General features: G+C 39.8%; 1 protein-coding gene across 2 annotated transcripts in view; it reads right to left on the bottom strand.

The window, feature by feature from the left end:
* Positions 1-4,324: 4,324 nt before the first annotated feature.
* The window catches only part of nsfb (N-ethylmaleimide-sensitive factor b), a 37,348-nt gene continuing 27,436 nt past the window's right edge, over positions 4,325-14,236 (bottom strand). For both annotated transcript variants that reach the window (XM_017702404.2, XM_017702415.2), the window contains 5 exons: positions 13,776-13,910; positions 10,860-10,973; positions 7,311-7,366; positions 7,115-7,187; positions 4,325-4,914 (listed from right to left, as the gene is read on the bottom strand). In XM_017702404.2, the coding sequence (XP_017557893.1) occupies positions 7,157-7,187; positions 7,311-7,366; positions 10,860-10,973; positions 13,776-13,910 (336 nt within the window). In that variant the 3' untranslated portion in view covers positions 4,325-4,914; positions 7,115-7,156. The remainder of the gene's footprint in view (positions 4,915-7,114; positions 7,188-7,310; positions 7,367-10,859; positions 10,974-13,775; positions 13,911-14,236) is intronic.

Consider the following 14,236-nt stretch of genomic DNA (forward strand, 5'->3'; position numbering starts at 1 on the left):
ATTCGTGTCATGATTAATATTTGTGTTATAGATTTCTTTTATGTGAATCTTAATATGGCTCAGCCCAAATGGTTCCCTTGTCAAAATTATATTCATGAACCAAAATAATAATAATAGTAATGTTCTGAAGTCTACTAATATGGTCCCAGATTAATCGCCTCTCACATACTGGCTCATATTTTGGCAAAATATTTTATGTCGCGTGCAGCTTTTGTTTGTCATCAGACCACTGTATGTGGTCAGATTCATAATCTGTAACAACAATGATTACACAGTAAAACGTTAAAAAACAGATGGGTGTGTTGCTGGAATCAGGATCAGCATCTGATACTAAAACACGCCCCAGTATGCAACAGCTTGGTGAACTTAGCCTTCTGCAATGGACATAAGCGTTAGCTAAATTAGCTTTAAGCAAATGAAGATAGATTATCTACCACTCGTTTTCTGAGACTGGTTCAGTATCTCACAATTGTTTGAAACACTTAAGCAAAATAGAACGTATACGTCTGTGTTAACATGTTAGCTTACATGGAGTGATAGTTACACACGTTAAAAGATGGCTGCTAATGAGTTCTTCAAGTAAAGGCAACGGCTCCATTTAGAACCATGGGTTGAACGGAACCATTTCATGCTTAAATAATTATTTCATGGTGAAGTGGTTCGCCGAATTGATGCAGAATGTGTTGTATATGTGTATATATTTTTGAAAATGGGTCTAAAAATGGCACCAGAAAGGGTTCTGCTCTTGTTACGATGTCAAACTTGTTGCATAAAAGAACCCATTTAAATTGAGTTAATAGTAATATCAACGAAGACGACAACAACAATATCTGATGATATTTATTTTGAGAACAAAGCCTGAATAAGTTTCTTTACCTGTATCGGTTTAAATGGCCACTGGACTGGGAAAAAGCTGATCCGCTGATTTTCCGTTAAAATTTGAATTTGAACTGAGCTGATGCTGCACGCGCCGGACTAGGTTTACAACCGCTGCGCTGGTTAAACGCAATTTCAACCACGTAAACTTAAGAAATAAGAAATACTTTAAGCAGCATGTCAGCACGAAGGGCACCGGTCTGACCATCAAGTCATGATTTTAATGTACCGGAAACCTGTTTCTCTCTGTAAGGTTTTTCTGACGTTTATCAAAACAAAAATACATTTCCTGATTTCCCTAATGTCCTATTTTATTCCCACCACTTGTTGAAGTAGGAGCAAAACTGGGCACCTTCAGAAGGTGATATGGACGTGTTTCCATAAAAATAATATACAGCCATTTAGTAAATTACAGTATTGAGGACATTTTCCACAATTCTGATTATCTCATGATTTTGACTAGGAATCTCATACTTATACTAGCATTATATATATATGTATGTGTATATACACTGCTCAAAAAATAAAGGGAACACTCAAATAACACATCCTAGATCTGAATGAATGAAATATTCTCATTGAATACTTTGTTCTGTAAAAAGTTGAATGTGCTGACAACAGAATCACACAAAAATCATCAATGGAAATCAAATTTATTAACCAATGGAGGCCTGGATTTGGAGTCACACACAAAATTAAAGTGGAAAAACACACTACAGGCTGATCCAACTTTGATGTCCTTAAAACAAGTCAAAATGAGGCTCAGTATTGTGTGTGGCCTCCACGTGCCTGTATGACCTCCCTACAACACCTGGGCATGCTCCTGATGAGGTGGCGGATGGTCTCCTGAGGGATCTCCTCCCAGACCTGGACTAAAGCCAACTCCTGGACAGTCTGTGGTGCAATGGTGGATGGAGCGAGACATGATGTCCCAGATGTGCTCAATCGGATTCAGGTCTGGGGAACGGGCAGGTCAGTCCATAGCTTCAATGCCTTCATCTTGCACAAACTGCTGACACACTCCAGCCACATGAGGTCTAGAATTGTCCTGCATTAGGAGGAACCCAGGGCCAACCGCACCAGCATATGGTCTCACAAGGGGTCTGAGGATCTCATCTCGGTACCTAATGGTAGTCAGGCTACCTCTGGCGAGCACATGGAGGGCTGTGCGGCCCTCCAAAGAAATGCCACCCCACACCATTACTGACGCACTGCCAAACCGGTCATGCTGAAGGATGTTGCAGGCAGTAGATCGCTCTCCACCATCTCCAGACTCTGTCACTTCTGTCACATATGCTCAGTGTGAACCTGCTTTTATCTGTGAAGAGCACAGGGCGCCAGTGGCAAATTTGCCAATCCTTGCCAATCCTGTTCTCTGGCAAATGCCAAGCGTCCTGCACGGTGTTGGGCTGTGAGCACAAGCCCATCTGTGGACATCGGGCCCTCATACCATCCTCATGGAGTCGGTTTCTAACCGTTTGTGCAGACACATGCACATTTGTGGCCTGCTGGAGGTCATTTTGCAGGGCTCTGACAGTGCTCCTCCTGTTCCTCCTTGCACAAAGGCGGAGGTAGCGATCCTGCTGCTGGGTTGTTGCCCTCCTACGGCCTCCTCCACATCTCCTGGTGTACTGGCCTGTCTCTTGGTAGCTCCTCCAGGCTCTGGACACTACGCTGACAGACACAGCAAACCTTCTTGCCACAGCTCGCATTGATGTGCCATCCTGGATGAGCTGCACTACCTGAGCCACTTGTGTGGGTTGTAGAGTCCGTCTCATGCTAGCACGAGTGTGAAAGCACCACCAACATTCAAAAGTGACCAAAACATCAGCCAGAAAGCATCGGTACTGAGAAGTGGTCTGTGGTCCCCACCTGCAGAACCACTCCTTTATTGAGTGTGTCTTGCTAATTGCCAATAATTTCCACTTGTTGTCTATTCCATTTGCACAACAGCTGTGATATTGATTGTCAATCAGTGCTGCTTTCTAAGTGGACAGTTTGATTTCACAGAAGTTTGATTTACTTGGAGTTATATTGTGTTGTTTAAGTGTTCCCTTTATTTTTTGAGCAGTGTATATATACACACACACATACATACGCACATATACTTTATATATATATATATATATATATATATATATATATATATATATATATATATATATATATATATGTATATACATACATATATATACACACACACACACACACAAACACACTATATATGTACTATTTGTGTTTAATTGCTTTTCTTTCGATGGACTGTTCACTATTGTGTTGGTTATTTTTTCACCTTGTGCCTCTGCAGAGATATCTTGATGATTTATAATTTAACTCCGCAAGTCTCTCACAGTCTGGAGGCAGAAATTTCACAAACACTAACACATACCGAATGAGTGAAGAGGAAGATAACTAAAGCAGGGTCGGCGTGAAACTACAGTGGGCTAAAGCATGTCTACTGTATTTCACTCTCTCAATATTGGAGCTAAGTTCTAAATTCTGAGGCCTAGTATTTAGAGTTAAAATGAAGAACCAGATAAATTAGAGAAAGAAATCATTGTTTTGCATTTTTGGCTGGACATTATACCGTCCAAAAATAAACGAAGTGTGACAGGAATAATTTAGAGATCAGTTATTTTATATCATCACGCGTTTTTCTGCACTGCACTGAAACATGATACAGAACATGATAGATTTTTTTATGAGCATATCTTTATCTGCTGGATTCAAATCATTTATTTAATGCATTTATCAGTGCAACTGTCTGAAGTTCCAACAAAGTTAAAATAAACTTACACTTAAAATAATACAAGACTCAATCTGCAACACATAATTCAGATCACAATCACACAACACCAATGAAAACATCACATACTTCAAACATCACACTTGTGCTCTCAAACTTTATAAATTTACACATATGGAGCATTATATATATATATATATATATATATATATATATATATATATATATATATATATATACATATATATATATATATATGGGAGAGACAGAGATTGAGAAATCAGAACGTCTTCAAATAAAAAGCAACACATTTTGACTGCATGTGAGAGCTAGATCACTTAATTCAAGGTGAAGTCACTTGGTACAAAAATGGAGAGGGAAAAAAAAAGAATAAAAAAGATACAGACTAAACTGATAAAAGGGCAGTTAAGGTTAATAATGCTTTTCTTCTTGTGTACATAAGGCCTGAGCTCCTCCTAGGTAGGCCCTCAGAACTACCTCCAACTTTACCTGCAAACCATGATGGACGTTTATTTTAATACCCTTTAGTGTTGTTGTACCAAACCTCGGTCTGCAAGCTGCTTCAATTCCTGCTAACAGACATGATTATTGTTTACTGTTGTTCACTGCTGATAATGAAGCCCTCTGACATGAAGCCCTCTACATATGGTACATATGGTCTCCACAAGGTCACTACAGGAAGAAAGACATTTCCCTTTAATAAACATGCACAAGTGCTTTACTTTCATATGAATGAAATCATATCAGTGTGCAAATTCAGGTTACCAAAGAATACAAACTGTAACAATGAGATGGAAGCCTCTGAAATACAGTTTGGTCAGAAAAAAATGACAGCACTGCAAGTCAAAATAGAATAAAAAAAATCCATGATTGCAGTCTACAAAAATCATGAAAGTACTCACATATTCATAGTAAAGAGAGTCATTAAAATTAAGGCATTATTTTCAGGAATGTTTAATGCAAGAGCATATACACAACAATCCTTCATATACATGCATGTAATGTACATATCAGCATATCTTTATGCACACACACACACACACACACACACACACACACACACACACACACACACACACACACACACACACACACACATCCAGTTTCCATGGAGGGCTGGCAGCCTTTAACACCAAAACAATTTATACGGTGTATATACAAAGCCATCCCCCTTGTGCAGGGTTCAATTGAGTTGTTAACCAGTACAGCTAATGTTGAACGGGACGGAAAGGTGGGGTCGTCACCACGGCAGCAGGCAGCGTACAACACGGCTGAAAAGAATGAGGGATGAGGGATGAGGGATCAATCTCATCTATGCCAAGAAAATGCATACACTTAGACTCTCTGTTAAAGCTGAATTCCATCATTTTTTCAAATTGTCAGCGTTATTGCAACAAGAAATAAACAAAGAAATTAACTTAATCAAGAAATCAAAACCTCACCCATCCTAGCAGGGAAATAGTCTTAGGCAAATGTTTGGAGAAGCCTGGTCAAGCATTTTGTTGATTCTTTTTTTTTTTTTTAAACTGAAAAGTTAACACACTCTCTACAGTGAGCAACCAGAATTTTCCTGTACATTTTTGTGCACAATTTCTATTTATTTTCTGCAAATACATACATTACATTCAGCAAATACATACACAAAAATGTATTTGATGCATTAACTTACTTTCACTTAGGAAATCAACAAAACATGTAATCTGACCAGGGGTCCTCTGCATATCACTATACATACAGGGTACAGAGTTACATGTCTGTGTTTTTTATGTATAAAAACACAGAAGACAAATGTGGATTTCCCCTGTTTAACAAACAAAAAGAACATCTTTGCATTGCAGATACAGTGCCTTGAAAAAGTATTGACCAGCTTCCCTGTCCCTGCTGAAGAGAAGCATCCACCCAGCATGACGCCCACAATTGGTATAGTGAAGTGGGCAACACCTCAGCCTTCTACGCTGTAGATTGGGGTTCAATCCCCGCCTGGGTAAACACCCTACATTAAACCAATAAAAGTCCTTGGGCAAGACTCCTAACACTACCTTCGCCTTCCTGTGTAAAATGATCAAATTGTAAGTCGCTCTGGATAAGAGCGTCAGGCAAATGGCGTAAATGTAAAATGCTGCCACCACCATATTTCACAGTGGGGATGGTGTGTTCAGGGTGATGTGCGGTGTTAGTTTTCCACCAAACACAGCGTTTTGCATTTAGGCCAAAAAGTTCAACTTTGGTCTCATCTGACCAGAGCACCTTCTTCTACATGCTGTGTCCCTTACATGGCTTGTGGCAAACTGCAAACAGGACTTCTTATGGCTTGCTTTTTTTAAAAATGTCTTTCTTCTTGCTTCTCTTCCATAAAGGCTAGATTTGTGGAGTACACGACTAATAGTTGTCCTGTGGCCAGATTCTCCCACCTAAGCTGTGGATCGCTGCAGCTCCTCCAGAGTGACCATAGGCCTCTTGGCTGCTTAGTGCTTAGTGCTAGCTAATTAGTGCTCTCCTTGCCTGGGCTGCCAGTTTAGGTGGACAGCCATGTCTTGGTAGGTTTGCAGTTGTGCCATACTCCTTCCATTTTCAGATGATGGGTTGAACAGTGCTCCACGAAATGTTCATAGCTAGGGATTTTTTTTATTTCATAACACTGCTTTACACTTCTCCACAACTTTATTCCCTGATTTGTCTGGTGTGTTGCTTGGTTTTCCAGCATCACCAAAACCAAGCAACACACCAGACAGGTGTGTTTGATCACTAATGTTCTCTAACAAACCTCTGAGGCCTACACAGAACAGCTTTAGTTATACTGAGAATAAATTACACACAGGTGGACTGTTTACTAATTAGGTGACTTCTGAAGGTAATTGGTCACACTGGATTTTATTTAGGGGTATCAGAGCACAGGGGGTTGAATACAACTTTGAATACCACACTTTTCAGTATTTATTTATTAAAAACTGAAAACTATGTGTAACTTTCTTTTTACTTCACAATTACTTGCTGCTTTGTGTTGGTCTATCACATGAAATATATTTGTTTGTGGGTGTAACATGAAAAAATGTGGAAAAGTTTCAGGGGTATGAATACTTTTTCAAGGCACTGTATGATCAATGTATCTGTCACTAACAGTGTAAAGAAATCAGAGCTACTAAGTTTGTCTATAGCATTTTTCTTAAAAAAAAAAAAAAAAAAAAATCTAATCTTTTTTTCAAGGACTGATTTATGCTGACCTTTTAAAAAAATCAGTGGAATTCCCTTTTAATTGTTTCAGAAAGGCTAAATATAGCCAAAAAATGTTTAGGTTTTTAAGAGGGGATACAGCGCTAAATTCATATATGCATTATTAGAGCCCATATGTAATGTATTAGAGCCAGTACTAAGCTTGACAGGAATGACATACAGTAATGTTGACCGTTTCTTGGTTGTTGGAGAAAGAGGTAACATCAAAATCATAGAACCTAAGAAAGAAAATATTCTTACCTTGAAAGCCATTTAATGTAGTCACGCTCAAGTGATATGGGTCTATATAGCCACGAGCTTATCAGAACCCAACCTGGAGATGAACATGAGCAACAGGTAAACTAAAGCACACCATAACAGAGGTCAAATGGAGGACAGAAGAGACATAGCTGTGTTTTAGTCCAGCGAAAATGTGATCAACTGCAACAGGACTTACGCGCCCTCTTCTGTCAGCAGTGCCAAAAACTTCTTAACTCTGTATTCAGGGTGCATCTAAAACACACACATACACACACCACAAAGAGACAGGAACCACATGTGAGTGAATGCTAAAGAAAAGAAACAGGGTAACAAAGAAAGGATAAGTTTGGCAACATCGGCCTACATTCTTTCTATTACCCTATTCTGGAAAATTCTAAAGGGTGCAAAAAAGTAAAACAACCAAGTTCACTTAGTAAAAGCCTACAGGGTCTAGAGGAGTGTGTGAGTGTGAGAGACAGAGTAACTAAATGGCTGGGGAGTGCTGAGAACGGGAAGTGTCAAGATGGGTGATAAATCTAGGCTGAAGCTGCTGCTTATCTAAGGAGTGCCAAAAGAGGGAGCAGCCTTCACTCACAGCCTGCAGAAACGTGCTGCAGGGTGGGCAGGCTGACAGACACAACTGCCCCCTAACTCAAGTACCCCAATTGTTGAGAGACAGTGGTTGGATATTATCATTCAGATTCAGACAGTGTTACTGATCCCAAGAAGGGCAATTCATTTGCGTTGCAATGTTTGTCAAACATATAAGCTCATTGTTTAATGAAAGCTCAGCTAAAACTCTAATTTATGCAATTTACTCCACACCCCAAAATTAGTTGAAAAGCCAAGACATACACTATACTGCCAAAAGGATTCACTCGTCTGCCTTCACAGGCAAATAAACTTGAGTGACATCCGATTCTTAATCCATAGGGTTTATGATGATGTCGGCCCACCCTTTGCAGCTATAACAGCTTCAACTCTTCCAGGAAGGCTTTCCACAAGGATTAGGAGTGTGTTTATGGGAATTTTTGACCATTCTTCCAGTAGTCCATTTGTGAGGTCAGACACTGATGTTGGACAAGAAGGCCTGGCTCACAGTCTCCGCTCTAATTCATCCCAAAGGTGTTCTGTCAGATTGAGGTCAGGATGCTGTGTAGGCCAGTCAAGTTCTTCCACACCAAACTCACACATCCACGTCTTTATGGGCCTTGCTTTGTGCACTGGTGCGCAGTCATGTTGGAACAGGAAGGCGCCATCCACAAACTGTTCCCACAAAGTTGGGAGCATGAAATTTTCCAAAATCTCTTGGTGTACTGAAGCATTAAGAACTAAGGGGCCGAGCCCAACTCCTGAAAAGCAACCCCACACCATAATCCCCCCTGCACCAAACTTTACACTGGCACAATGCAGTCAGACAAGTACCGTTCTCCACCAAACCCAGACTTGTTCATCGGATTGCCAGACGGAGAAGGATGATTCTTCACTGCAGAGAACACGTCTCCACTGCTCTAGAGTCCAGTGGCAGTGCTTTACAACACTGCATTCGACGCTTTGCATTGCGCTTGGTGATTTAAGGCTTGGATGCAGCTGCTCAGCCATGAAAACCCATTCTATGAAGCTCTCTATGCTGTTCTTGAGCTAATCTGAAGGCCACATGACGTTTGGAGGTCTGTAGCGATTGAGTCCGCAGAAAGTTGGTGACTTCTGCGCACTATGCGCCTCAGCATCTGCTGACCCCAAGCTGTCATTTACGTGACCTACCACATCGTGGCCGAATTGCTGTTGTTCCCAATCGCTTCCACTTTATATTAATACCACTGACAGTTGACTGTGGAATATTTAGTAGCGAGGAAATGACTGGACTCATTGCACAGGTGGTGTCCTATCACGTTACAACACTAGACTTCACTGAGCTCCTGAGAGCGACCCATTCTTTCACAAATGTAGAAGCTGTCTGCATGCCTAGGTGCTTGGTTTTATACACTTGTGCCCATGGAAGTGATTGGAACACCTGAATTCAATGATCTGGATGGGTGAGTGAATACTTTTGGCAATATAGTGTACTTGAGGTCTGAAATTATTTTTTTCAGTAATGGAGCACTGCAGCTACCAAGTTATAGACAAAGGTATAGACACATTTCAGGCTTCAAGATGGTTGCTACTATAGGTTTTTAACTATGAAAGTGACCTTTAACTATTTTTAATGAATAACAGCATATCAACAACAGGAGAGCAGATAAGCAAGTCTATCTGTGATTCCTGAAACACACAATTCAGTGCTTGTGATCATTTAGGCATGCTGTTTTCACAATGCCAACTGGTGAGGAACAAGCTCCCACTGCTTATTAGCTAGATTAGCCTTGTTGTTCCATTGCAAAACTACACCAGACATGACACTATAGATCAACAAATTTTTGGTTAAGGGGAAAACATGTCACTTTTCACTAAACTATCACCCAAACTACTGCTTTAAGAAATACATCTGGATTCACACATAGGGAATAAGTATCACCATACAGTTCGCCTACAGACTCATGAATGTCATGAGCAGGTGATTGAGGAGCATTAAAAGCTCATGTGATCATGGCACGAGAGGTGAGTTCTGCACAGGGAGGGATTAGCTAGGAAAATTATTGCCTGTGTACGCCATAACTTATCTTTCACATTGCCTGTGGCTGTTAGAGTTAGAATTCAGAAGAAGCAAAAACTGTTGAAGAAAAAAAAAAAAAAAAGAGGGAATGGGAGGAAAAGAGGTGAAAAGAGACAAAATCTAGGGCTGTCACGTTGAAGCAACGTGGCTACGTGCAGCATGTCCTGGCAGACTTAGCTTCATACCTCTCTGGGAGGGTAAGGGGAGGGGACATACCACAGCAATTACCACTGAGCATCCAGCACAAACAGGACTACAACTCATAAACAACACTACAACTGCCACTCATCTGCACCACAAACAAGACTACAATTCCCACTATAGCATTCAGACAGGACACCTACTACCAAACAGCACTAAAACTATTAAGTAATTGAGCAATACACAACTTCAGAAGACGAAACCATAAAGTTAACTATAACTGCAATAAGATGGAGCACTAACCAAAGTTTACTAAAATTGTTAAATTTAATGGTTCATTAAAAGTTCATCAAATCCCAGAAGAGCCAATTCAGCCCCATAAGGCTTCATGAGTGAGTTGGGTTGGGTTGGAAATGCTGAAATGCCTAGATCCTGACATGTAAAAAAAAAAAAAAAAAAAAAAAAAAAAAAGAAGACTACAGTGCATCTAGATTTGCAACAGGTTTGACGTTAGGTTAAAAAGGCATTGCAACACTGTTGCACACAGAAACGAAATACCCTAACCAATGCTAATCATTACAATCAACCTGGTGTTGCTAAAAAGAGTTTTGCAGAAGACCAAAAATGTCTGTAAATATAAACAGTATAGTGACAACTTGTCATATAGGATGCAAAAGAGAATGTCTTCCAGCTATCTGCCATAAACACCAGCACTCAAATGTGCGAGCTGCACATTGTTTTAGGAATGGAAGACCTTGTTTACGTGAATGTGTTGAAAGCTTTACTCCACAGAGAGCACATCTGGACTGCCTTGTTTTCATTATCACTTGGCACATGGCATGAAATAATTAAAACTGATAAGTGACTCAAACCACACATGATTAACGACGAGAGCTGTGACTCAGGGACTCGTCTAGACACAGAAGGAATAAGTCTCTCCCTCTCTCTCACCTGCAGGGACATTTCGATTAGCATCTGAAGCTTCTTGATGCCGAGCCACACTCCTTTGCCTCTGACCTCCTTTGCAATTTTTGTGCGTTCGTCTTCCTGGAAACCTCCCAGCAGCTTTCATGCAAAAACAGACACATATGAAAACGCACATACAGTAGTGCTCAAAATAATGGCAGTGTGTTCAAAAACTAAACTAGTTAAGCACAAAATCTTTATAATAGCTTTTATTTCCATTGGGACCATTGCACACTGTTTTCTAAATCAAAACATGAAGAGAAAAGTATATAATTGAACTATTTTACAGAAAATAACAAAAAAAATTAACATTGGGCTGTTCAAAAAAATAGCAGTGTCTGCATTTGTCTTTACAAACTCAAAATATGTACTCTTTTTTTGGGGGGGATTTAACATTCCTGTGAATCACTAACCTAATATTTAGTTGTACAACCAGTTTTTTTAGAACTGCTTCACGTCTATGTTGCACAGAGTCAATCAACTTCTGGCACTGGTATTCCAGCCCAGGTTGCTTTGACTACATCCCACAATTCATTTGCATTTCTTGGTTTTGCCTCAGAAACGGCATTTTTGATATCACCCAACAAGTGTTCATAAGTGTTTTCGTCACCCCACACTTCATAACCTAAATTTTGTTAAACTGGAGCCAAAATTTTGCGTTTACTGGTGTGTTTAAGGTCTTTGTCTTGTTGAAACACCCATTTCAAGGGCATTTCCTCTTCAGCGAAAGGCAACATGACCTCTTCAAGTATTTTGACATATGCAAACTGGTCCATGATCCCTGGTATGCGGTAAATAGGCCCAGCACCATAGTAAGAGAAACATGCCATATCCTGATGCTTGCACCACCATGCTTCACTGTCTTCAGAGTGTACTGTGACTTGAATTCACAGTTTGGGGGTCATCTGACGAACTGTCTGCGGCCTTTGGATCCAAAAAGAACAATTTTACTTTCATCAGTCCACAAAATGTTTCTCCATTTCTCTTTATGCCAGTTGATGTGTTCTTTGGCAAATTGTATCCGCTTCAGTACATGTCTTTTTTTCAACAGTGGGACTTTGCAGGGACTTCTTGCTAATAGATTAGCTTCACACAGGTGTCTTCTAACTGTCACAGTACTCACAGGTAACTTGAGACTGTCTTTGATTATCCTGGAGCTGATCTTTGGCTGAGCCTTTGCCATTCTGGCTATTCTTCGATTCATTCAAAGTCTTCTGTTTTCTTCCACATCTGTGGTTTAGCTTTCCATTTTAAAGCATTGGAGATCATTTTAGCTGAACAGCCTATCATTGTCTGCACTTCTTTAGAAGTTTTACTGTCTGCAATCAACTTTTTAATCAAAGTACGCTGTTCTTCTGAACAAGGTCTCGAACAACTCACATTTCTCAGGCTTTCAAGAAGAAATGCATGTACAACATGTGCTGGCTTCACCCTTAAATAAGGGCCACCTGATTCACACCTGTTTCTTCACAGAATGACTGACCTCACTAATTGAATGCCACACTGCTATTATTTTGAACACACCCCTTTCACTTAATTATTCAAATACACAGACTCAAGAGCATGCATATCATGAATGCTGAGTCTGTTGTTTTTCTAAGAATCTACCGAACCAACTGGTTAATTGTTTGTCACATAGTAATATAATTTATACCAAAAACAGTGATTAATCTGGTTAGTCATATTGGACTGCTATTATTTTGAACACAACTGTACAGGTCAATGAAATTCATGCACAGGCTGTCTGGGATGTTTTAACACTTAACTTGAGTTCATATGTCATAGGGCCATAAGCATTATACAAAAGAGATTTTCCCAGCTGACAAACACATGGATTATTTTCTCATGAGACATGCAACTTCTTACTAAACCTTTACTTCATTTAATTCATTGGGTTTTACTTCACCAGAGAGAGCACTAAAAATTTTCTCATTAACATGCACACAGTGGAAAAAGGGGAATGGGAAATAGATGCCAACTGCAGGGCTGCTTCACAATTCAAATTCTATGCTTTTTAATATCGTTTTAAGACCTCAAAGCAATGATAATAATAATACCATTAGAACCACACAACAGTGCACACAAACTCAAACATGGCATGTATTCATGTCTATTTTATTTAAACAGATTAGTTGAAAAAGCATGGAGATATCCTTTGAGACTGCATGACTCTTGTCTCCTCTGTGTGTCTGACGTATCAGGCGTATTCATATGTACTTAGTCAGTGGTCAATTTTTGATCATATAGCCGCTATTGGGTAATTCTGGTTGGTGGACTGTTCTGAATTAGCTTAAAGCTATACTATGTAAAATTTTGGGATTTGGAGACACCTCTGCTGTAAATGTGTAACTGTGCACAATGTGCGGAAGAACATTTTGTAACGTCAGTTGTGTTTTGGGCCCCCAACAAGCAGATGAATCTGATGATTGTGAGCATCCTGAAAGTGTACTGGAAGAGAACTCAGTCACAATTTGGTAAAAGAGGTGCCTTTTGAGAATATAGTCTCGATGTGGTAAAACCATTGGAGTTGAATGTTTCTATGATAGTTTTACTTTCAACCGGTCACAACTCAGAAGAGAAAAACATGGGGGGGGGGGGGGGGGGCAGTGAATTTTTAATACCTTAAAATTAAGACATTTTCAGACAATTTATTAATTTTCAATCATATTTAAAGCCTTTAAAAGACATTTTAAGGATTTGCAGGACCCTTGACCTGAAAAAGATGTCCACTTGAAACACTACCATTATATAAACATCCCAGAACATATTATGTTCTTAATCCTCACACTGAGGTACGTCAGGACAAGTACACATATGTGAAATTCTGAAAAACTGGTGAACCTTAAGGTCTAATTGACCTTTGTCCTTTTAACCAAATTCTCTCTCACTAGTCTCACTGACCTCCAGGGCCTCTATCAGATGCTCTCCTCTGGCGATGTTAGGGATGTGAATGGTTGTGCTAAAGGAGTCCAACATGCCCATCTCCTGCAGCACGTCCTTACGGCTGGTGGTGCCTAAAATCAGCAGCTTACGACCCTGCAGAGAAAACAGACACACACACACACACACACACACACACACACACACACACACACACTTTAGTACTGATCAATGCACCTTACTGTTGGCCAGAATTCACAAGGCTACATGTAACCTACATGAGCTCGTCATGACATAAACCAACATAAATATTTTAATTAAAAAGCCTTTTCCAAAAGATGTAATTTTACATAAATGCTGCTTTTGACAACTTGGATGTCAAGTTGAGATAATGCCAACATCAGGAAACACTAATTATTTCTGTCACTGGGTTGTCATGAAATGCTTTTGGCAGAAATGACAGCAAATATAACAACAGAATT

Source organism: Pygocentrus nattereri, chromosome 13, assembly GCF_015220715.1.
Source record: "Pygocentrus nattereri isolate fPygNat1 chromosome 13, fPygNat1.pri, whole genome shotgun sequence".
NCBI classification, from domain to species: domain Eukaryota; kingdom Metazoa; phylum Chordata; class Actinopteri; order Characiformes; family Serrasalmidae; genus Pygocentrus; species Pygocentrus nattereri.